The sequence below is a fragment of the Apaloderma vittatum genome, unplaced genomic scaffold (assembly GCF_000703405.1).
Source record: "Apaloderma vittatum isolate BGI_N311 unplaced genomic scaffold, ASM70340v1 scaffold3338, whole genome shotgun sequence".
Lineage (NCBI taxonomy): Eukaryota > Metazoa > Chordata > Aves > Trogoniformes > Trogonidae > Apaloderma > Apaloderma vittatum.
In genome coordinates, this window is record NW_009731062.1 from 3,000 (window position 1) to 24,877 (window position 21,878).

General features: G+C 39.8%; 1 protein-coding gene across 1 annotated transcript in view; it reads left to right on the plus strand.

The window, feature by feature from the left end:
* The window catches only part of INTS8 (integrator complex subunit 8), a gene marked incomplete at its 5' end in the record, with an annotated part of 24,524 nt that overhangs the window by 1,508 nt on the left and 1,138 nt on the right, over positions 1–21,878 (plus strand). The window contains 21 exons of the mRNA XM_009875030.1: positions 1,767–1,907; positions 2,325–2,396; positions 3,270–3,321; positions 4,349–4,531; positions 5,031–5,138; positions 5,839–5,982; positions 6,488–6,588; positions 8,127–8,268; positions 9,804–9,874; positions 10,003–10,178; positions 11,079–11,212; positions 11,958–12,068; positions 12,570–12,771; positions 13,260–13,381; positions 14,403–14,587; positions 16,091–16,124; positions 16,780–16,836; positions 16,919–16,980; positions 18,050–18,168; positions 19,913–20,016; positions 21,421–21,471. Of these exons, the coding sequence (XP_009873332.1) occupies positions 1,767–1,907; positions 2,325–2,396; positions 3,270–3,321; positions 4,349–4,531; positions 5,031–5,138; positions 5,839–5,982; positions 6,488–6,588; positions 8,127–8,268; positions 9,804–9,874; positions 10,003–10,178; positions 11,079–11,212; positions 11,958–12,068; positions 12,570–12,771; positions 13,260–13,381; positions 14,403–14,587; positions 16,091–16,124; positions 16,780–16,836; positions 16,919–16,980; positions 18,050–18,168; positions 19,913–20,016; positions 21,421–21,471 (2,371 nt within the window). The remainder of the gene's footprint in view (positions 1–1,766; positions 1,908–2,324; positions 2,397–3,269; positions 3,322–4,348; positions 4,532–5,030; positions 5,139–5,838; positions 5,983–6,487; positions 6,589–8,126; positions 8,269–9,803; positions 9,875–10,002; positions 10,179–11,078; positions 11,213–11,957; positions 12,069–12,569; positions 12,772–13,259; positions 13,382–14,402; positions 14,588–16,090; positions 16,125–16,779; positions 16,837–16,918; positions 16,981–18,049; positions 18,169–19,912; positions 20,017–21,420; positions 21,472–21,878) is intronic.

The window sequence follows — 21,878 nt, forward strand, 5'->3', positions numbered from 1 at the left end:
GTTGCCTGGGCTTGTTGTGGCCCCAGTGGAGGACCCGATGTGTGGCCTTATTGAACCTCGTGCAGTTGGCCTTGGCCCTTTGATCCTGCCTGTCCAGATCCCTCTGAGGATCCCTTACGCTCATCAGCACTCCCACCAGACTTAGTGTCATCTGCAAACTTAGTGAGAGTGTGCCTGATCCCCTTGTCCAGATCACTGATAAAGGCACTAAGCAAAACCTTTGAGTCACAGACACCTTGGAAGAACGAAGATCTTAATTAGCTAAAAGTTACACCGAATGAGTGTTTTAAAGCTTCTTAAAATGCTAAAAAAAAGTTATGTTTTCTTATTTCTCTTGAGTTGATCTGAAAATTGTATGTCCTTTATGATGTTATGTAGATTTTTCTTTTTAATTTCAGAAAGATTCTGAACAAACTATATTCTTTGAAAATACTGGTAGAGCTTGCTTCTTCCTATATTATGGCCGCTTCCATTCTTGCAGAAATTTATATTGACATTTATTCATGGTTTATTTTTCTGTCAGTTGGTACCTTTACTTCTTAAAATGCAGGTATAGTCCTGATTCAAAAATCAGCCCTGCTGTTTGACACTATTGGGCTGATTTCTGAATTTTTATAGGATTGTTTTGTCCATCTGAGGTGGGTTTTGTTGTTCTGGGGTTTTTTTGAGAACCAATCTGAAGTAATTTCAGCTACTAATTTGGCATCTCTATATAGTAGTTATTGTTCTGGTAGCTTGTGAAGCCTGAAATTGTTTTTAACTAAGAAACAGGCTCTTTTTTTTAAAACTGATTATGCCCAAAGGTTCAGTCATGGTAGTTAAAAAGAAATAAAATAACAACTTGAGTCAAGCTTTTTTCCTAAAGCTTCTGCTGTTATAAACAGTTGAATGATGTTCTGTTCTTGCCAGTGAAGATTCTTGGACCTCACTGTAAAAACAGTTGTTAGTTTAAAACAGACATGAAGTCTGTTACAGCACAAAACCTGCAATTTGTGAAACGGGAATTCTGACTTGAGTTGTTAAAAGTATAGTTTCACTGGTTGATTTTGACGCTGGTTGCAAAGAATGTGAATTTTTCACAAGATCAAAGGGAGTTTTGGCAGTAGCTGATCACTTCTAATTTCAAATAATGTCTGAGCTAGTAACAGTGTTTCAGTTGTGTTAAATTATATCTCAGGAGCTTGGAGTGATGCAGCGCAGCCTGCATGCTGTCTTGTTTTGTCCCAGCTAATGTATGTTTTTACATAATGTGGCTTAAGGTGCTTTACAGTGCCCTGTTCCAGTTCCTAGTCTTGAGTGTTTGCTAGTGGATGCTGCAGAAAGGGAGATAAGCTCAGAGAAATGTTCACTTCATGTGAGTGAAGTTCCATTTGCAATGGAAATGTGTTTGCTCACCTTCTGGAAGTATGATCTGGCACTGCTTTGGAAAGAATTTCTTGTTAGTTGGGACTTGTTATAGACAACTGGATTACTCTGGGGATGTGTCTGTGTGGGCTGATGCAGTGGTGCAGAGCAGTAATTAGCTGTCAGGGCAGCCTTCACTTGGGCTTGGTTTATGCTGCTAATACTGTACTGGTAACACCTTTACATCCCTGATCTAGACCGCCATCTGATTCAGAGCATTTCGTTACGATAAATAGTCTGCCCTTACTTCCATGGGATCTTAAATAATATATGTACTACTATTCAGTACTATATTTATTTAAACAGTCCAGAGGTAGGATTATTGTATGAACTGCTAATTTTTTTTTTCTTTTTTTTAATAGCTTGTCTGTTCCTGTATTGAACATGCTACTGAATGAACTTCTGTGTATCAGCAAAGTTCCCCCAGGAACTAAACACGTGGATGTAGACCTGTCCAGCTTACCCCCAACCACTGCAATGGCAATCCTACTCTACAACAGATGGTAAACTACTTTAAGGCAATAATCTTAAAATTGTGGTAGAGCAAAGCAATGTTTTCTTCTATCTATGTACTTGTACATAGAAAGAATCTCAAAGTAATAATAATTTTGTGATTTGTGAGTAGGTTAAAAAAGCCAAGTCTGAAAATCTACTCTACAGCTGGTTTTGTTCCCTTAAAAAAATATTCAAGATAGTGATTTGAACTGTCACCCTGTAAAGATAAAAATCTTGCTGTCTTTTGGCTTTTTATGGATCTAAGAGCATTTCTTAAATACTAGATGTGCTCTGGAGCAGGGGATATATTCTAATGGTGTAATGTATCTGATATAATAAACTGATGCTTTTAAGAGGCATGTAATCTGTTCATTACCCTTCTGAGGCTAATCCCATTATTTGTTTGATTTTTCTCCCTTATGCAGGGCCATAAGGACCATCGTTCAAAGTAGTTTTCCTGTAAAGCAAGTGAAGCCTGGTCCACCTCAGTTAAATGTGTAAGTTACTGGTACAGTTCATTTGGATTTTGTGTGTATTCTGTAACCAGAATTTTAATTCAAGGTGGATTAATTCATGTTAATAATGTAGAGTTGCTTAAAGTGGCTATTTTTTGAAAGGTTGTATTTATTTCAAGTCTATTCTTATTTTTCTTTCAGGAGTGCTTGATACCTTTGTATCCTTGTCTGTCATTCCACCCTTTTAATGTGTTATCACCTCTGTGACTTTGATGAGGCATGAAAAATCATGGGAGAAAGGGAGATGGCAATTTGCCTAGGCAGAATGCTTATTCTCTAGTTTAAGCAGGGTTTTTTGCATCTTGTTTTAACTTAGAGTAGTTTGCCTAATGCAATGTTTTATTACAGCAGTTTGCCACAATGTGTACAATAATCTAAGAAATAATGAAGTATTTTCATTGGCTTCATTAGGTAATTGGTAATTTAAATTCAGTATTCATTTTGCATTCTAGAAGTGGTATGGCTTTAGTTACAACCTGTCCTTGAAATTTATTTTTATGTTGTAAATTTCTTTGGTAAAGTTGGGAACGTCTCAGTGGTACTTTTCATGTGTTTTGTGTTGGTTTTATACTCTAGCATTAGGCTATACTTGTCTTAGAGAGTCTGTTAAGTATTTTTGTTAAAAATACCGCTCGTTTTATAACAAATCTTGTATTGTCCTGTATGTGTCAGAGTCTGATCCAGAATCAGCTAGAGAAAAATAAGAACACAGTCGGTGGTTGTGCATAATGATGTTTAAAATCTAATTAAGCAGAACTTACCATGAATGAATTGATGTGGTGGAGAACATGAAGTAAAATATCGTGCAGGTTTGCTTTATAAATGAGACCTAGACCTCTTCTCTCTATTTTCCAGGATGAATCAGATGCAGCAAGAAAAGGAACTAACTGAAAACATTTTGAAAGTGGTGAGAGTTCCCCCCACTCCTTATTTTTGCTTGAATTGACATGTAAATATGAGTGGACAGGAAGTAAGCAATCGCATCATGGTTTTGTTGGATACATTTTTATTACATTTGCCACTTTTAGTATTTGCTACAGCTCTAGTGTGTGCACATTGGGCATGTTTGGGTTTTTTGTTGTTTCTGCACTGCGTGTAGCATGGAATTGGTTGTGTGTGACTGAAGTGTTCTTTCATCAGCCCATCCTTGGAGCCACGTGAATTGAGCAGGTCTCTGCAAAATCAGTGTGTGACTAGTGATTAAGACTGTACCATGCTTCAGCTGCAAAATCATATAGCGGCAAAATTCAATATTTAATTTATTTTTTTTTTCTAAAAGGATTTAGTAGCTTAGTGTTTTCCATGTGTAGCTTTCAACAGAACGGTAGTTGTGCCTAGAGTGTTTTCCTTTGAAAGAAGCAAGAAAGGGGAAGAGCAAACCTTTCACTTCCTAAAGTAGCCTAGCTCATTTTCCTATTCTTGTACTCCTTGGAATCAGTTAGTGAATTTGTATTACACATCTTCTACAATTTTTTTTTTATTATTTTTTAAAATTTCTTACGTTAGGTGAGCATGAATTATATTTGACTCTTCTACCAATTCATCAAAATTTTTTGAAAAACATCTTGCTGTTCACATAGAAGCTGGTTTTATTTCTCCTGTGAAGTAATAACCTAAAATTGACAGTCTGGCTGTTGCATAAATTAACACTCCAAAAATGAACAAAAAGATGTAGATCAAACACAAGAAAAGTGTTTTGTTTCAGTTGGAGGGGTTTGATCCTGTTTCTCTGAACACCCGAAACTGAAGCAGAAGTCACAATTTTCTTTATTGTACAAGAAAGACAGGAGTAGATTCTACATAGCAGTATAAGGACAATTATTTTTTTTTTACTGACCTTTTACTGTACTGTTATATTTCTAATGTTAATTTAAACCCAGAGCTAAACTCAAACCCAAGAGGTTAATTTTTTCAATACATTTGAATTATTACAGTTGAAAGAACAGGCTGCTGATTCCATCTTGGTCCTAGAAGGCGCACTTAAATTAAACAAAGATCTTTATGTCCACACTATAAGAACTCTGGATTTATTAGCCATGGAGCCTGGAATGGTGAATGGAGAAACAGAGAGTTCCACAGCTGGGTTGAAAATCAGTGCAGAGGAGATACAGTGCCAGGTAGCTTATGTTCTATATTAAAACTTTGAATTTATATCTATTTCTTCAGATGAAGCAACAAGTAGTATTTTTTTGAGACAAATTGCATTCGTTTTCTATTGATATTTCCCATATTCTTTTTTAATTCAGTGAGATAGCATTGACTTCATTTTTACAATGTTAGACCTTTTTTCCGCACTGTAAATGTTGTTGCTTCCCCACACTTCCCCCACCCCCTTCTGTAGTAAACCATTATATGGCAAGCACAGTTAATTAACATTATTCTTAATGACTGTGTGGAAATGATTCTGTAATTTTGTAACTCCTGTGCAGAATTACTGAGATCAAAGAGGAAACAGTTGAAATCTGGGGGGAAGGGTACCAACATACGCTGCATATGTTAGATAAAACCAGGGATGGTTTAAAGCACGTGTAAGGTTGGAGCTGAAATACTTAATCTTGATTTAAAATGTTAAATAAATTTCCAAGATAATGTGTTTTATATCAATGCTGTTCACAGGTTTGCTATGATTTAGGTGCAATCTATTTTCAACAAGGAGCTACAAATGCAGCTGTTCATGAAAATGCTAAAGAGAAGTTTTGCAAAACAAAGGAGTTGATAGCAAAGGTAATGAGTGTTTTACTAGTGTGTGTGTTCAAGTCTTCTAGAAAAAACTTGTCGAAATTATTGCTGCCTTCTTCAGTAATTTAATAACTATGATGCACAAGAGTTTTAAAAGAAACTTAATGGGATTTTCACGGCGATTTTTTCATTTTGCACGTTGTGCCTTATTGGAAATTATAATAATCAGCTCTTCTGTATTTTGTAATAAATATTGTCTTACTCAAGTTGTACTGAAGCAGGAAATGCAAGAATAAAATCTCCGGTACTAATATTGACTCAACTGAACAGTTGCTTCTGTGTTCTTTGTAGTATTTTGATTGTCGTGATGTGTTTTGGAAGAAGGTAACCTTACAGCATTTCCCGTTCTTTTTTTATCTAACTTTCCCTTGAAAATCAGATTTTCTATGTATTTAAAAAAATACATTTTCATTTATAATTAAGGTGCATTTCCTTTTTTATTTTCCTTCCTATTTATATTCCCAGAACTGCAACCCTCAAATTTTTATTCAAGTAGACAAAACATGGTCTAAGCTACAAAGACCGCATATAAAAATAGACTTTTAAAAACAGTGTGTACAAGCACATTCTTTTGTTGTTTTGCTGATACTTAGGGAAGCTGTGAGTCTCCATTTGTGTTTCCAAATTAAACTTGATGTTTCATGATATTTTGGCCACTAAAGTTTGATTAACTCTTACTTTTCAGAATGGTTCATCATCACTTCATTTTACCATAGATGAAGAACGGTTAGCTGGGTACTGTCAAGCTTGTGGAGTTCTTACCTCATCGTCCGATGATGTGACTCCTTATAGTCAAATCCACAGCTGTATGAAATCTGGCAGCTATCAGGTAGGGTGCTTAAATAAACCCACATATATTTGAGGGTGGCTTTTGGTTTTTTTTAATCATCCCATGTGGATGATTCCACCTGAACTGATAGGGATTTTAATAAATATAAATGTTCCAGTTAAGCATGAACATACTGTTTTAGAACAAATGTATATAGCAATATAACATAATCTGCTACATACTGGATTAAAATATCTTAGATTCCATACAATGTAAATAATTCCTACTAGCTGATGTGTGGAATTTTCAGGTAGAATTTAATTCTTGAGGTTTCAGGGAATGTTGCTGCTGAGATATGCAAGTTTGTATTTGTGTTTTTTTCTTTGATTCCCTGGTGATGGAGAACTTTTTTGTTGTTTGGGGTCTTTCTGATTGTTTAATGAAATTTTAGTATTACATATGAGTGCAAGCCGCTTCTATTTGATCATTTTTACCTGATACAAATTTACTTTAGCTGTATCTTTTGCATTATCCGTTGGCTATTCCAACTGTGTTTGTGTTACAGGACTTAGTGAAGATATTCCTTGAAGATAACCTAGCCCTCAGTTTGCCTGTTCAGTTCAGGCAATCGGTGCTGCGAGAGCTCTTCCAAAAAGCTCAGCAAGGGTGAGACAGTAATTAATGATCTTTTCAATGACAATAGAAGGCAATTTTAAAGAGTGTCATGGTTTGAGCTAAACAGAACCAATTCAGTTCAGTGATTTTACTTTTTAGTTCAGTCTCTTCTAAGAGACAGCACTTTCTGAAGTTAGCAGCATGTTTTTGCAGACAGTATCTGCTACTGAAATTGATAACACTTGATGTTTATAGTTACTGCCAAGCATTGGTGTGCAGACAGAGGCTTGCTTATACTTACTCCTGTGATAACCAAGGTCACTGCTAAATCTTGTGTAATGTGTTGGGTGCTGTAAAGTAAAAGAGTTGTAAGGAAGTAAAAGGTCGCATCTCTGGGGAGAAACAGATGGGACAGGTGACCCGTACTTGGCCAACAGGAGTATTCTGTTCCACGTATCTCATATTCAGTATAAAGCTGAGGGATAACTAAATTAATGCATCTTTAGAGGTCTTCTAAAACTGGAAGTCAAGCTGGTCAGGCTAACCATACTAAGCAGAAATGTCATAGGGGACATGTATTTCCTTGGGAACACCGGCAGTGTAGTTACCTGTGATTAGGAGCCTTGTGGGCTGCTGAACTAGCCCAGGGCCAAAGGATTAGTATGGCACTGTTATAGTAAGGAGAAAAAAAAAAAACTAAGCAGAGAAAATGAGACACATTGCAATGGCATCTTGTAGATTTCTCCCAACTGAGAAATGCTGAGCACATGGCCACATGCAAAATTCAGCATTCTGTAGAGCTTAGGCCCTTGAATCAGGGCTCTGTGGAAAGCATCTCCAATATAATCATGACGATAATTCTTCTCTGAAGAGAAGAGGCCTACAAGTATTTCAGCTGAGGTGAGAGAGGCTCAGTTTTACAAACGTATGTCGGTGACGAGGAAGAAGTATCGGTGGTGACAGCCTCTTGTGTAAGAGCTTGCTAATTAGGGAATTCACTTGACTCCTCTCTAGTTGAAGTGAATGCTGAATATCTCTTAGAAGGGGATCCTAGAGGAGACTGTAGCTTAACCCAGTAGAGGTGTTTTAATTTTTGATATGGAGCGCCTTGACTTTGCAGTCTAGGCAAGGCACACAGAGAAGGATTAAGAAAAGATGCCATATTTGTTATGGATTCCTTTTGTTTGTTTGTTTTGATTTTTGTCCAATGATTGTGTATTCTAAGATGCATAAATATTCCTGAAGTCTTCTGGCCTGTCAGCCATGCTCAGGGCATGCTGGCCCAGAAGCGATGTCCCTTTGTATCAGCTGCACTGCTTTAGCTGGAGTGCCACTGGGGCTCAGGCTGAAGCAATAATGAACTCTGAATGTGAAACAGAGCTGTGTGCAGGGAGGGAATTTTCTTTTAAAGAAGGTGAGGTCCTGGGTAAACTCAAGTAGATGCTGAGTAAAATTTTTCTGAGTGTAGTCTTGGACAGAGGCATGTGCTCCAAACTTGTCTTGGGATCTGGCACCTGGAGCTTTGCTGTGATGCCGACTCTTGTGTTTGTCAGAGACCTTCCGTCATCTTCAGTTTTGTCTTCCTGCAGGAATGATGCTCTGGATGAGGTTTGTTTCAAAGTCTGCGTATGTAACACAGTCTGCGACGTATTGCAGGGTCGAACAATTGATATTCATTTCTGTCAGCTCTTCCTGAAACCCAGCAAAGAGAAAATAGACTTCCTTCTGGAGGTAAGAAGTAATCTGAAATTAAATGCAGAAATGGTATTTAGTAAGAGATCTCTTTGCCCCTTTAACTGTGTTACTTTGTCAAGTAATGCTCAAACTAGCCGTCCTGTGATGAACGGCTGAGGGACCTGGGGCTGTTTAGCCTGGAGAAGAGGAGATTGAGGGGAGACCTCATCGCTCTCTACAACTACTTGAAAGGAGGTTGTAGTGAGACAGGGATTGGTCTGTTCTCCCTAGTGGCGAGTGATAGGACAAGGGGAAATGGCCTTAAGTTGCACCAGGGGAGATTCAGGTTGTATATTAGGAAGAATTTCTTTACCAAGGGGATTGTCAGGCGTTGGAACAGGCTGCCCAGGGAGGTGGTTGAGTCGTCATCGCTGGAGGTGGTTAAGAGACGGGTGGACGTTGTGCTGTGGGACATGGCTTAGTGGTGTTGATAGGGCAAGGAAAAGGTTGGATACGATGATCTTGAAGGTCTCTTCCAGCCAAAACTATTCAATGCTTCTGAAGCAGAGAAAAATAATTTGTAAGGTAACTTCTCAAACATTATTCAGCTTCCTTGCCATTAGTAAAATTATACTTTGTGATCAGTCTTGCATCTCGTAGCTCCATTTCCACGAGTTGGCGGGGAACCTGTATTGAGTTGTTGCCTCAGCTTGGATTTGAAGTTGCTGCTATTCCTGACTATTAAATTATATAGAGATAATGTTGAACATTTATTTTCAAGGAACAAAAAAGTAAATTCTCCAAGACAGAGAGAGATACTAGAAAAAGAGATATCTGTTGAAGAGGACCACTTTCCCTTACCAGCTTTGTTGTAAAAGTTAGCATGTCATGAAGTGATCCTGAGTTACTGTATGTGTGAGACCTAAAGTTATCTTCAGTGAAGCATTTTTAGGAAACTATTATTGGTCAAACTAAACTTACTCCTTTGTTGCTTTGCCATTATTTTCATATCTTGTTTTCTTAATTTGAACCTTGTCTTTTACTTGTCTCTCCATGTGGGAAAAATTGACTGACTGTACCCTGTACTTCAGAGCAAATAAAAGCTGTTCCATCAACTGCTCACGTTAGGAATTATAAATTTTGTTGGAGAAATATGTTTTTTCTTGCAAGCTGGCAATTAAATTCAGCTGTCTAGTTATCTTTCAATTGCTGCGCTTTTTTTATTTTCAAAAAAACCCTATAAGACCTAGTGAATCTTACATTTTTGCATTTAGAAGCATTGGCTCATTTTTAAACTTGTGTAAAAGGGCTTTTTCTGTACTTAATGATTTTGTGAGCCTGGCCCTCAGTGTCAGCACACCTAGTTGTCAGAAGAATAAGTGAATTGTGTCTGAGAGGATACAGATTGAAAAACTCTGATCGGTCTGTGATGGCTACAGTATTTATCAGATAACTTTGTTGCCTCCCTTGAGAGAGAGAGGTACTGGCTGATACTAATTGTGAGTCAGAAAACTGTGCAGTAACACTGTCTGTTACTAAATATTTTACAGCTTCTAAGGGGCTGCTTAATTATTTTCTGCATTCTTTCCCAGGTTTGTTCAAGATCAATAAACTTGGAAAATGCTTCCGAAGCACTGAAGAGAAAAATGGCAGCATTTCTCAAGTATGTAACCACATTAAGAACACATGAATTTACACTTTGGAAGCAACATAATACAGCACAATAAATGTTTCCAGAAAGTAAGGAAAAATAAGCAGCTTCTTGCTCATGTATTAACATTTTTTATCTAGAAATTTGTGTTTGGGTTTGGAAGATCTTCAGCTTGTCTTCATGATTTCATCTCATGAGCTGTTCATAAAACTTCTGAAAGATGATGAACGGAAGCTGCTCATTGATCAAATGCGGAAGAGATCTCCTCGAATTAACCTGTGCACAAAACCTGTGACTTCTTTTTATGATATCCCAGGTAATTTTCACAACATTTCCATGAACTTATGCACAGCCTGTTACCTGTTTCCACGCTTGAGGTTACTATGTGCAGGTCTGTTCTCAGAAAAAAAGTTTAGAGAGAATGTTTTTGAAGAGAATACTTGCCAGTTTTAGTTGGTGGATATCCTACTTGTACAAGAAGGTGGCTGTTATTTGCTTGTATCTCAACTGAGTGTAATATATGTACTCAGATGAACATGTTCTAGCTGACAAAGTGAAAGAGAGGTGTGGCAGGATTGGGTTTGAGCCAAACCTGACTGTGGCAGCTGTTCCTAGAAAGGGCACTCTGGACTTATATGAGCGCTAATGCTCACATGACAATGTGCTGAGCTGGACCAGGAGTAGATCTGACTGAAATTTTAAACCTTCCAAAGCAAAACACCGATCTTTTCCATGAGTTCATTTCCCAGATAATAACTGGCTGATTGTGCAGCTGTGCAAGTCAAGGCTAACGTAAGAGGTGGCAGATGGTGGCTAGAGCTAGACAGAACTTAGTTTCTCAGCTCTAATAGCCTTGCACTGACTTAAGCCAGTTGTGAAAATGCATCTTTTCACTAAGGCAGTATAGGAACACTTTTTTGTGTGTGTGCATGAGTGCAGATTTTGAATGTATTGCTTTACCATAGCAAGGATGAGGGAATAGTCGACTGCTGCTGGTGTGAGAAAAGGGAGCATTACAAGCAGCCCTGTAGGTCAGAGCTGCTGGGAAGCTAGCACAAGGTTATGTGGAAGGGCACGAAAGGATATATGGGGCCTACGAAAGCCTTGAGGCATCTACTGCTCTTACTGTGTTATGTTTAAAGTGATATGTGCTAAAGAAATGTAAGGAACTACGTTAAGAATGAATGCTCAGGAGACCTGATTATTTTGCTTCTAGCTTCACCAAGTGTCAATATTGGCCAGCTTGAACATCAGCTCATATTGTCGGTAGATCCTTGGAGGATTCGCCAGATTTTAATTGAGTTGCACGGTATGACTTCAGAACGGCAGTTCTGGACAGTCTCAAATAAGGTAATTTGTTTCACGTGGTCATGAAATTGTAATTTAAGAACGGCTTAGGTAACTACAATGAACTGTAAACATTTTGTCATAGAGCCTCAAACTGATTTATTTTGGTTTTCCCCTTCTCTGCATAATGATGGTTTAATAAAAATGTTGACGCATATCCGAAGTCACATTCTCCATGAAAAATATCACAGTAAAATGTATAACCATTGTTTTAATGAATCACAGGCTGTATCACAAGTATTCCTTTTGAGGAAAAAAAAAGGCCTTTAGCCTTTCCTTTCAGTGTTCTGATTAGTCAGGAATATTCCCGTTTGGTCCCCATGTGTTGCCTGATTAGTCGAGAGGTGACGTCCCTGGTGGCAGGGAGGTTGGATTAAAATGATCTCTAAGGTCCCTTCCAGCTTAGGCCATTCTATGATATGATTCTATGATTAGTTTAGTTTAAATCCCTGTCATTAAAAGCTAGGAGCAAGAGAGAGGAAAAGACTTCTTTTTTTTTTAACGAAAGATTTTTATCTTTTTTCCCTTATAATTATTGCACACTCAGAGTGTTAACAAAGTAGGGTAACGAGACATTTTTATTGTACTTAGTTTTAAGCAATGTATTACTTCTGAAAAAAATTGAAAAAGATTTGGCATTCAGATGTCGATCGCTTTGAATATTTGAGTTTTGTTTATAATGTTTTAAGGAGTGATGTGAATTCTAAAACCTGTTTCTATGCAAATGTCCTGTGTATTTCTCTCCCAGTGGGAAGTACCAAATGTTTACGGCAATGTTATTTTAGGAATCAAAGACAATCTGACTAGAGATTTGGTCTACATCCTTATGGCGAAGGGTTTACACTGCTGTGCAATTAAGGTGAGCAAACCATCAGAAGTTACTGGTGAGTTAGTCTGGACAATTTTAACAGCACTAACAATATGGAAAGCGGATTTTTTGTGAAAAAAAATGTTTATAAAATGGGGAGGGAGATGTAGTAACAAGTTCTGTGTATTGTACGATGGTTAAGTGTTTCTGACTCAGAAAGCTCCATCAGTAGAGTAAGGATAATGGCTTTCCAGTGAATCAGGCCTGGAGAGCATTTCATTAATGTGAAGTTTTGATTATGATGTACTAAATCAAGTTGTATCTAAACCCAGCAGTGATCTGACTTACTGAAGTGTTGTTGTTTTGGCTAACTGTTCTACCTAAGGAATTTATTGGAAAGTTGTTTCGTTTTGCTTGTAATTGACCATAATTTGCTAGCCTACAAGGCAAAACTGTACTGTATCTATCTGGTTAAGCCAGGGTAGAGCTGAGCAGGACTTAAACTCTTACGAATCCACTGGGAGTCATTAATGCATATCCTTTTTATTGCAGGATTTTGTCCATGCAAAACAGCTTTTTGCTGCTTGTTTGGAGCTCGTGACTGAGTTTTCTCCAAAACTTCGTCAAGTCATGCTGAATGAAATGCTACTTTTGGACATTTACACTCATGAAGCTGGGCCTGGTGCTTCGGGAGAACGTCCTCCTTCTGATCTCATAAGCAGAGTCCGAGGATATTTGGAAATGAGAGTCCCTGGTTAGTATGTTCTAGGATGCAGTAAAGCACAAAGCTGGAGAGAAAGGAGAGAACACAACTTTTGTATTGCAGTTTAACCATTTAAGTGTCTAATGGGAAAAACAGTAGTCAAGTTTGATATTGGGTTTAGTTTTTAGAAGCTGGAAGTAAGAACAGCAACATCATGGTGCCTACGTACTGCTAAACACTGACAGATTCTGTTTAGTCCACTTAAAGGACCTAAAACAGGATTGACATCACCACCTGAAAAGTTTTGCTAGATGTTGAAGCAGTCCCCATGGTTTCACACTGAGGGAGTAACATAGTGCGGTTGTTGCTCCTCATTTTCAGAGGTGAAGTCTCCTGCAAGGCTAAGCATGGTGTTTTTCTGTGATAGATAGAGAACAAAAATGGCTCATTAGAAGGAATATGTTTTACTTGCTTTCATATAACATTGTATTTTCTCAAAAAAAAAAAAAAAGTTAAGCAGAGAGCTCCTTTTCTTCCAGATATTCCTCTTCGACAAGTTATAGCTGAAGAATGTGTTGCCTTCCTCTTAAACTGGTGTGAGAACGAGTATTTGACCATGCAGGTTCCGTTACCTCTGGTTCAAACGAATCCTTACGTGAAGGTAATGAGTGCTTGGTCTCAGAGTCCTGTCAGGCTGCAGTTGACATTTTGCTACTCAAGTCTTTTGTACTTTTAAAAGCACGTACCCTTGTGTCTCGAGGATGTTGTGGCTGGAATGAACGAAGTCTGGTGTAGAAGACAGCAGAGCTAAGCAGCAAGTGTTTTGATGGTTGAGGACAGACAGGGAGGCTGTGCTGCCCAAACAGGTGAAACAAAGTGGCTCTTGTTGGCTGCCAACTGAGGTTGGTTCCACAAGCATCAGGCATGTGTGGTTATGATGCCTTAAGCTGACTGAAACCCTGTAGCACTTCGATAAAGGACTCTTCTCACAGCTGGAACTCAGCCTAGATTCCTGTGGGAGGTATAAGAAATGTACAGATCTGGGGTTTCATGCCTGGTTGTTTTTCTATTCCTAAACCCCTTGTTCTCCAAATGCACCCTAATGGTTCATTTTTTTAACCCAGCAGCAGCGCTGCATTTTTAGAGACATTCAAGCACTGCCTTTTTTGAAACTTCACTTTCAAAATGGTTTTATAGCAATATTTCTACTTCAAAGTCAGGCAGTGAAGCTGGATGCAGATTATGTTACAGGACAGATTCGGTTTTTGCCTGTTCTACTTTACCTGTGGTATTTCCTCATTTCCATTTTGAGGTTCAGCTTTTTCTGTATCGCAGGGGATGCCAGTTTAAATTCTGATTAATTACTATATGAAAGTTAAAAGGAACTCTAGAGAGACAGTCTTCATAAAACCATATTTTATAGGCTTAAGGTTTTAAGCAATATATTTAAGTAGAGTGTAAAGCTCAATTTCTGGAGCCTGTAGTAATGAAGTATACCATAAGGAAACTGATATAGACAAAAATCTTCTGGTTTTTTTATTCCTATCTTCTAGTCACATTGTCCTGTAGTTTGTAACTCAAAATCACTTCCCTGACCATTTTAAATGCCAATAATTCCTTTGCTGTAGTCAGTATTCAGAGAAGCTGTAGTTACTGTATTTTCTTCCTCTTGCATTGCATAGCTGGGACAGTTGTTGGCTGCTACATGCAAAGAACTTCCAGGTCCCAAAGAAAGTAGACGGACAGCAAAAGACCTTTGGGAAGTTGTCGTACAAATCTGCAGCGTATCCAACCAGCACAAACGGGGGAATGATGGCAGAGTGAGTCTGATAAAACACAGGGAATCTACACTGGGCATTATGTACAGGTGTGTTCTCCTAAATGGTTTTACAGGATTGATTGAATTGTGTATTTAACCTCATGTTCCCTTCAAAAATGGTCAGGATGCCAGAATCAGAGTGCTGGCAGCAGCTGAAGAGGTCTACTGGGTGAACGATCTGCCCACTGGTGGCATTGGGTGTTAGGGGTGATGTGCTGACTTTTTTTAGAGAGAAAAGGAGCATATGAGGTTCAGGTCAACACACAGACACGGCAGCATATACTGCTGTGCTGCCCTTATAATCCGTGTAGATCTTCCGGTGAAGTCAGGGGCACCTAGAGGGCAGTTTAGCTCAGGCACTGGAGGTGTCTGCTTCACATCAAATAGAATTGCTCTGCAGACTCCATTGACTGTATCAGTTAACTATTTTTATAACTGTGGGAAACACCTAGCTCGCAGCAGAGGTGTCTATACTTAGCTTTAGGTTTCTAAATCTAAAGATAGGTGTTAGTCAGTCTTGAAATGAATTTCTAATTCAGCCGAGCTCCTGGATGAGGGGGAAAGGAAGAAAATATTCTTGACGGGAGTAATTCCACTGTCAGTTATCTAACCTCTGCCAGACTTAACTGCATGATTGATTGATCAATTGATTAATTCAGGATTCTCTGGTCTGCCCAATCAGTAAGTGTCTTCAGCCTGTCCTTAAGTCCAGACCTAATTATAAGTTGCTTATCATTGTAAGTTCTGGAATGTCTGATTATATCAAACAGCTTTCCACGTTAAAAACTTGGAAAGGGTGTCACTGCCAAACTGGTGACTGTTTGTTTGCCTTTCTTGAGCCAGTTGAGTTAATGTGTGCCTAAAGGGCAGCTGTTCTTGCTTGTGCCCTGCTGTGGGATGGGACTGAGAGGGTACGTGCTTACTGTAGATTTCAGTTGTATACTCTGGCAAGGAAAAGGAAGCAGCGCAGGTGTACTTGCGGATACTGAACCTTTTCTGACCCCTCTGATTCAACAGCAAAAGGGCAGTGACCCTGTTGTTATTATGCAAAAGAAGCAGTGAAATCTCTTCCAAACAGGCACTGTGCTTGTCTGGGTTCTCTTATGGTGACAATTTCTGATGTGACGTGACAAGGAGATCAATGTACATTATAACTGATCGCTGTGTACCTGTTTTTTCAGCCTGTAGGTCATCATTGCAATCCTAGCCTGGAGAATTACAGTCCAGTTCTAATCGCTTTCCCTTTTAGAGACGATGGTTAACTTACTACAAAGTGATTTTTCTGCCTTTTATGGCTTGACGGAATAACAGATACCTCTTATTTAACCCATTCTCAGTGTAGAAGCACAGCTTGCTAGTGGCTGTATTAAAAGTGAATGACCTGCTTGAGCATTTTGACTTACATACCCTGCATTTGCAGACTTAAAAGTGAAGGGGTGTTCTGGCAGGTGAAAGTTTTGCTTTACTGACTCTGTTTTCCAGTGTTTGAAGTTTGCATATATTCTTTGTTGTGGACAGTTACTTACATGAGTATTTGTGTCCCTAATTTAGGAGCGAATTACTGTCTTTCATCAAAAAGCTTCGGGTAAGTTGTAGTGGTCTTGAGAAGGTGATGGCAACCTGAGCTTTGTTTTTCTGGACTTTTCCTGTTACGTAGCTGTCAGATTTTCTGCAATTTAGGTGTTTTGTACAGCTGAAGAACTTCTGAATTTGCTATACCTGCTATACAGCAGTGTGGAATAGCTTACGAAAAAAATTAATTGTTCTGAATTCTGACAGTGGAGATTTGTTAAGGTCAAGGTGTATTTTATTGCAGTTTTCACAAAGCAAAGCATTCCTTTTGAAGGGAGAAGGAAGCTGCTGCTTGGTTCATAACTAAACAGCAGAAGTAAGAGGAAGGAAAATTTTTTATAAGTTGTGGGTTTGTGAAAGCATAGAGAGTTGTAGTATACCAAGTTAAAGATTAGGCAGGAGGTGCAGAAACAACATAAAAATGTGTAAAACCTCAGTAAAGTTTGTATCTAAGGAGTTATTCAGGAAAATCTGAAGTAATTGAAGACTTCAAACAGAAACTTTCTTGCAGCACCCTTGTGTCACAGGGTTCTTAACAAACTACTGCCCTATTTCAGTAGGAAATTATAATGGTGTCAGAACTTCTTACATAGCTTTAAAGCTTAAGGAAGAAAGCAGAGTTTTGTTAGTTCATGGGAATATTGTTTGGGTTTTTTTTTTCCTCATAGGAACCACTGGTTTTGACCACAATATTGTCCCTGTTTGTCAAGCTTCATAATGTTCGGGTTAGTATATATCATCAACATCTTATTGGTTTTCTTGAAATATTTCTCTCTGTAACTTCTCTTACTATCTTTCTTCTCTTAGGAAGATATTGTGAATGATATTGCAGCAGAGCACATTTCTATCTGGCCCTCATCCATCCCTAAGTAAGATGATAATTAAAAATGCCATTTTCAAAATACGTGTTGACGTAATTGGTTTGGTTCCATTTACTGTGTTAGTGTGATTTCTGCCATGTAAGGGCATCACAGACCCCTGCTCTGTTTGTGGGCAGACTGGTGTGATTGCCTGAAGGTTTTTGCTCCTAATTTGATGGCCCTGATGGAGAAGTGGGTACAAGAAGATGAGGGGTTTCTTTAGCTATGTACTTTACTGAGCTATATGTAACTACATGACCTATATAATACATTGATACAAAATAATGAATATATTTTGAGGTGTGTTTGAATAATTGCCAAAATAATGGGTGACCTACTGATTTCATTCTGGCTGGATTGAACTGTATATTTCCAGTGAAGTTTAGAGGCTCTGTGGGGCTAGACCCTCACTGGTTTAGTTTCTGTGTGTGCAGCAAGACAGATGACTCTCAGAGTGAGTAGGTAGTGCTTAGTGAGGTTGATTTGGCTTTTGTTGGTCTGATGGAATAGTCTCGTTGTTACTGATGTAGACTTCATTGTATGTTGTAAGGTCAAGCAAAAGAAAGGCATTATCAGGGTTACCAGAAATTAGCAGTAGGGGGAGAAAAACCGTGGTTTTAAACATGGAGATTCCACGTGAAATTTGGGAAAGGCTGCCCAAGCAATGTGCATTCCATTCCCAGCCTTCCTTTCTAAGCCAGTTCCACAAGTTTCCGGAGATTGCTGTCTGTGGCCATTCATGCAGATGCTGTGATAATTTTGTAATAGTTTAAGGTGTTGTCCTCAGACTTTTTGAAACTGAGAACATATATTCTTGCACAGAACGCTTACATGGTGTCAGCCACAGATAAAGTTCAAACTTCTTGTCCAAGTCTGTGAAGGGTTTCTTGAGTCTATCGGATATATTGTATTGAAACAATTGAACAGTAGCCTTAGTGCTAAATCTTGCCTGGAGTTATTTTTGTTTGATGCTTAATACACGGTGCTTTGGACTTAAACTAGGTAAGAAGTCAGATTAGTGTTTAAAAAAAAAACCCGAACAGTTTGGGAATTATTTTTCTTCCTTTTTGTTTTTTAGTCTTCAATCAGTGGACTTTGAAGCAGTGGCTGTTACAGTAAAAGAGCTAGTCAGCTATGCATTGACTGTCAACGCAAACAACCACTTCTGGTTAATTATTCAGGCAGATATTTATTTTGGTAAGTGAAACCAATGTCTATTTTTAGCGTGTGTGCAGGGGTACCTTGCTTTTCTGAGATTTGCTGGTCATAACCCTCCTTATATTTCCTTTTAGGAAAAGAAGCTTGAGTGATACGTGAGTTTAAGATCTGTAGATGCAGTAGCGTACATGAATTTGCCTGGGAGGTTGTATAAGCACATAGAGAAACTGAGATTTCAGTGGATCATGCAGACTTGTTTCTGCCATCAGGGAAACTTCAAGAGTCATCGTTAACTTTGCTTTTTTCAGTGCACTTGGTCCTTGAACAGTGCAATTGTGCACGTCTCTAACAACTGAGTCTTTTATCAAGTTAATGGGAAGTTGTGTGAATAGCTCTTGCTTTTAAATGTAGAGATCAGCTTTGCTGGAGCAGAGGGCAAGCAGAGTGGAGAGGATCTGTATTTTACATCAGGAAGTATCTAGGATTTGAAAATGAGCAAGCGCGAACTCGTGGTCTGATATTGGTTGCAATGGGAAGCTCTTCCCTGTTGTTGTGTCCTCACTGTTGCTCCTCAGCCGGGAGCAGCCAGCAGCACTGGGATGTAAAATGTTCCAGGTTCTGGGTGCCATGACATGCCCCAGACTGTACTGGAGCAGTAGGTGCCTGGGGAAATCTTGCCTGGCCTGTGCAATACTTTTGCTTCATTAAATTATTCCCCAATCTAGAGTCCGTTTCTAGGGCTTGCTTTATACTGTGAGTAAAGAGAGTACAGAGAGGTAGGTACTGGAGAATGAACTTTTAGAAGATAGCCAGGCAGGCACGGTACTGTGTGGTGTATGTGCTAGAGAAGGACATGGCTGTAGCCATCCTCAAAGGTAGTTGGGCATTTCTTCCCCTTAAATTATCTGTTGAGACCATGCTGGTGAAACTGAGCACTTAAGCCAAGTTGTTCTTTTCTGGCAATTAAACAGGACGTGCTGTGCCTCTGCAATCTACTTCCCGGTGCTTTGGCTATTGCAGGAGACAGAATCACAGAATTGTTGAGGCTGGAAAAGACCTCTGAGATCAAGTCCAGCCTGTGACTCCATCACATGGGCTATACCATGGCACTAAGTGCCACATCCAGCCTCTCCAGGAGCACCTCCAGGGACGGTGACTCCACCACTTCCCTGGGCAGTGCATCCCAGTGCCTGAGCACCCTCTCCGTGAGGAAGTGTTTCTGAAGCTCTTAGGTTTGGACTAGAAGGATATCTGTGGTGTGCCCTAAGATGGAGTGCAAAAATCCTAGCCTATTGCTTCCAGAGGAGACAAATGTGTCTAGAAGATGCTTTATAACCACTGAGTGAGGGGATGGGGTCTTAATCCAGTATTCAGGGCTGTCACCTTATGTATGGGAGAATGACTCAAGGTCTTAACCTGGCAGTATTTACTGCTTGTGCAGAGTTGGAACAGCATCCCAGAAGGAGGGCACTTCATTGGAGGCAAACTTTTCCACGCTAAAGTTGATAGATTTAAGATCAAACACCAGAAAAGCAAAAAGTAATTCTCAAAAGGCAGAACGTGGCTTGTGTTGCTGGTTTTCCCAATTGTCTAGTTTTCCATCTATCACTGTTTTACCACCTCCTGTCTGTGCTTTTTAAACAGTGATATGCAAGTCACTTCCCCAGTAGAATGTAGCTATGAGATAGACATATCTGAATAATTCTATAAACAGCTAATCTGAGTCTTAGAAGTAACTGCTGTGTTTACTTTTAAGTCTTTGTTTTGCTTTTTTCCACTGCAGCAACAAACCAGTATTCAGCAGCCCTTCACTATTACCTACAGGCAGGAGCTGTATGCTCAGACTTCTTTAATAAGATGGTACCACCCGATGTGTACACAGACCAGGTGAGTTAAAATGTTAGATGTCCAAAAATACCTCTTTGGCTTCAGTTAGCATCCTAGTTCTACGTAGAGCAGAAGTGCTCAGTGTACGTACACGTGTTGCTATAGCCTGTGTGGGTTTATATCTTGATGCATTTAGGGATATGAATCCTCATAGATCCGTTTTTCTTTGCTCGTTGCTTGAAGGCCGGGCTGCATAGTGCAGTGCCGGGCGGGCAGCCCAGCCTGGGACAGTGCGGCAGCACTCGCTCTGCCTCGCTGGCCGGGCTGGAGCACTCCTCTGGGCTGCAGCCAGCAGAGACGTTCGGCTTCTGCTGTGTTCGTGGTGCTGGTGTTGCATGCATGGACCCTGCTTGCTTCCACCCATGATGCAGACATCACTGTGTTAACCATGTCTACAGTATTGCCTGCTCTGACTAACACAGATGAGGGGTAGGAGTATGGATCACAGCAGCAGTGAGATCCTGACCACGTGGGCTCCTTTTCACACACCTGGGTGGTTTGGGTTTTTTCCCCCAGTCTCTGCAGTGAGCTGAGCTGCGTCCCAGCACTGTGCAGAGTTGTCTAGAGATGGGTGGGATTTTAACTTCGCACTGTTGGAATGTGCTGGAGGCGTGGCACTGCTCGCAGCTTGTGCCTGGGTTCTTCACAAATTGATGTATAACCCTTGACTTGTCACTTGCAAGTGGGCCGTGAGTGAGAGCCCCTCACTAACTGCTTGTTGGGGATAATCTTCAGTCCCAGCTGTGCCCTGTTCCAGAGCCATCTTGCACCCACTTTAACCTTTACCCAGGCTTGTTCATTAGGAAACCCAGGAGTCACCTGTAGGCTGCAGTTCAGTAGGCAATAGAAAGGGATTGTCTAGGCATAGGGCAGGAGGTTATTTCCAGGCCCTGTCCCACTGCTCCTCCCTATGGCACAGGGGGAGCTTTAGGATGCCATCGGGGATCCTGCACCTTCCTAGCCCAGTCCAAGCTGGGCCGGGCTGCTGTGGGCCGGGAGCGCTGGCAGGGACCACCCTGCTGTCACATGGCAGTGTGGCTGCTCACCAGCGCATGCCCACCTCGCTGTGAGAGCTTTCTTCCAGGAGCCCCCTTGTCCCACCCACATCAGGCCTTCTCTGCAGGCGACAGGAGGTAAAGGTGAAAAGAGCACAGCCTGGCCCTCTGTGACCGGAAACACGGCACTTTGTTCTGTAGCACGTCATACCCTTGTGAACGTCTTCCAAGTGATGAAAGCTCCCAGTGGATGGGCTAAAACCCAAGAGTTGTTGGGGTGCATTCGAGGAATGCAGATAGCTAGCTAGCTGGTCCCTTGTATTTAAAAAATTAAAGTAAAAATTAAAAATTGCTATTTGTGTTCCCATACTAGCATTTCAAAACTTGGGGTTTTTTAACTGTTCTTTAGGTGATAAAAAGAATGATCAAGTGTTGTTCTCTACTCAACTGTCACACTCAGGTAAGAGGTGAAACATGGCATTAAGTAAACTGTTTATAAATATTTTGGTTAAATGTTGTTCCTGTTACTTCTAGGACACAAAAAGGACTGAAAATGAATGAATATATAATAAATATATACTTGGAAATGTAAAATGTAGAAATAATTCAGAGGTGGTTTTGTCCATGTTTGAGGGTTTTTTTACAATATAGAGATTTTTTTAAAAAAATAAATTTTTAGAGAGCACAATGTCTGTGGGGTGGTGTTGGGAACCTGGCCTTGTTCATAACTGCATGATTATTGCTGATTCTCCAAGACCCAACAGGGTTTATTTATATTAGGCTCTGATTTAAGAGCTCTTAAATGGAAGCCTTCAGGTTTCAGTAAAGATCCTTTTTCTTCCTTTTAGCTACTCCTGTTGGTGTTTC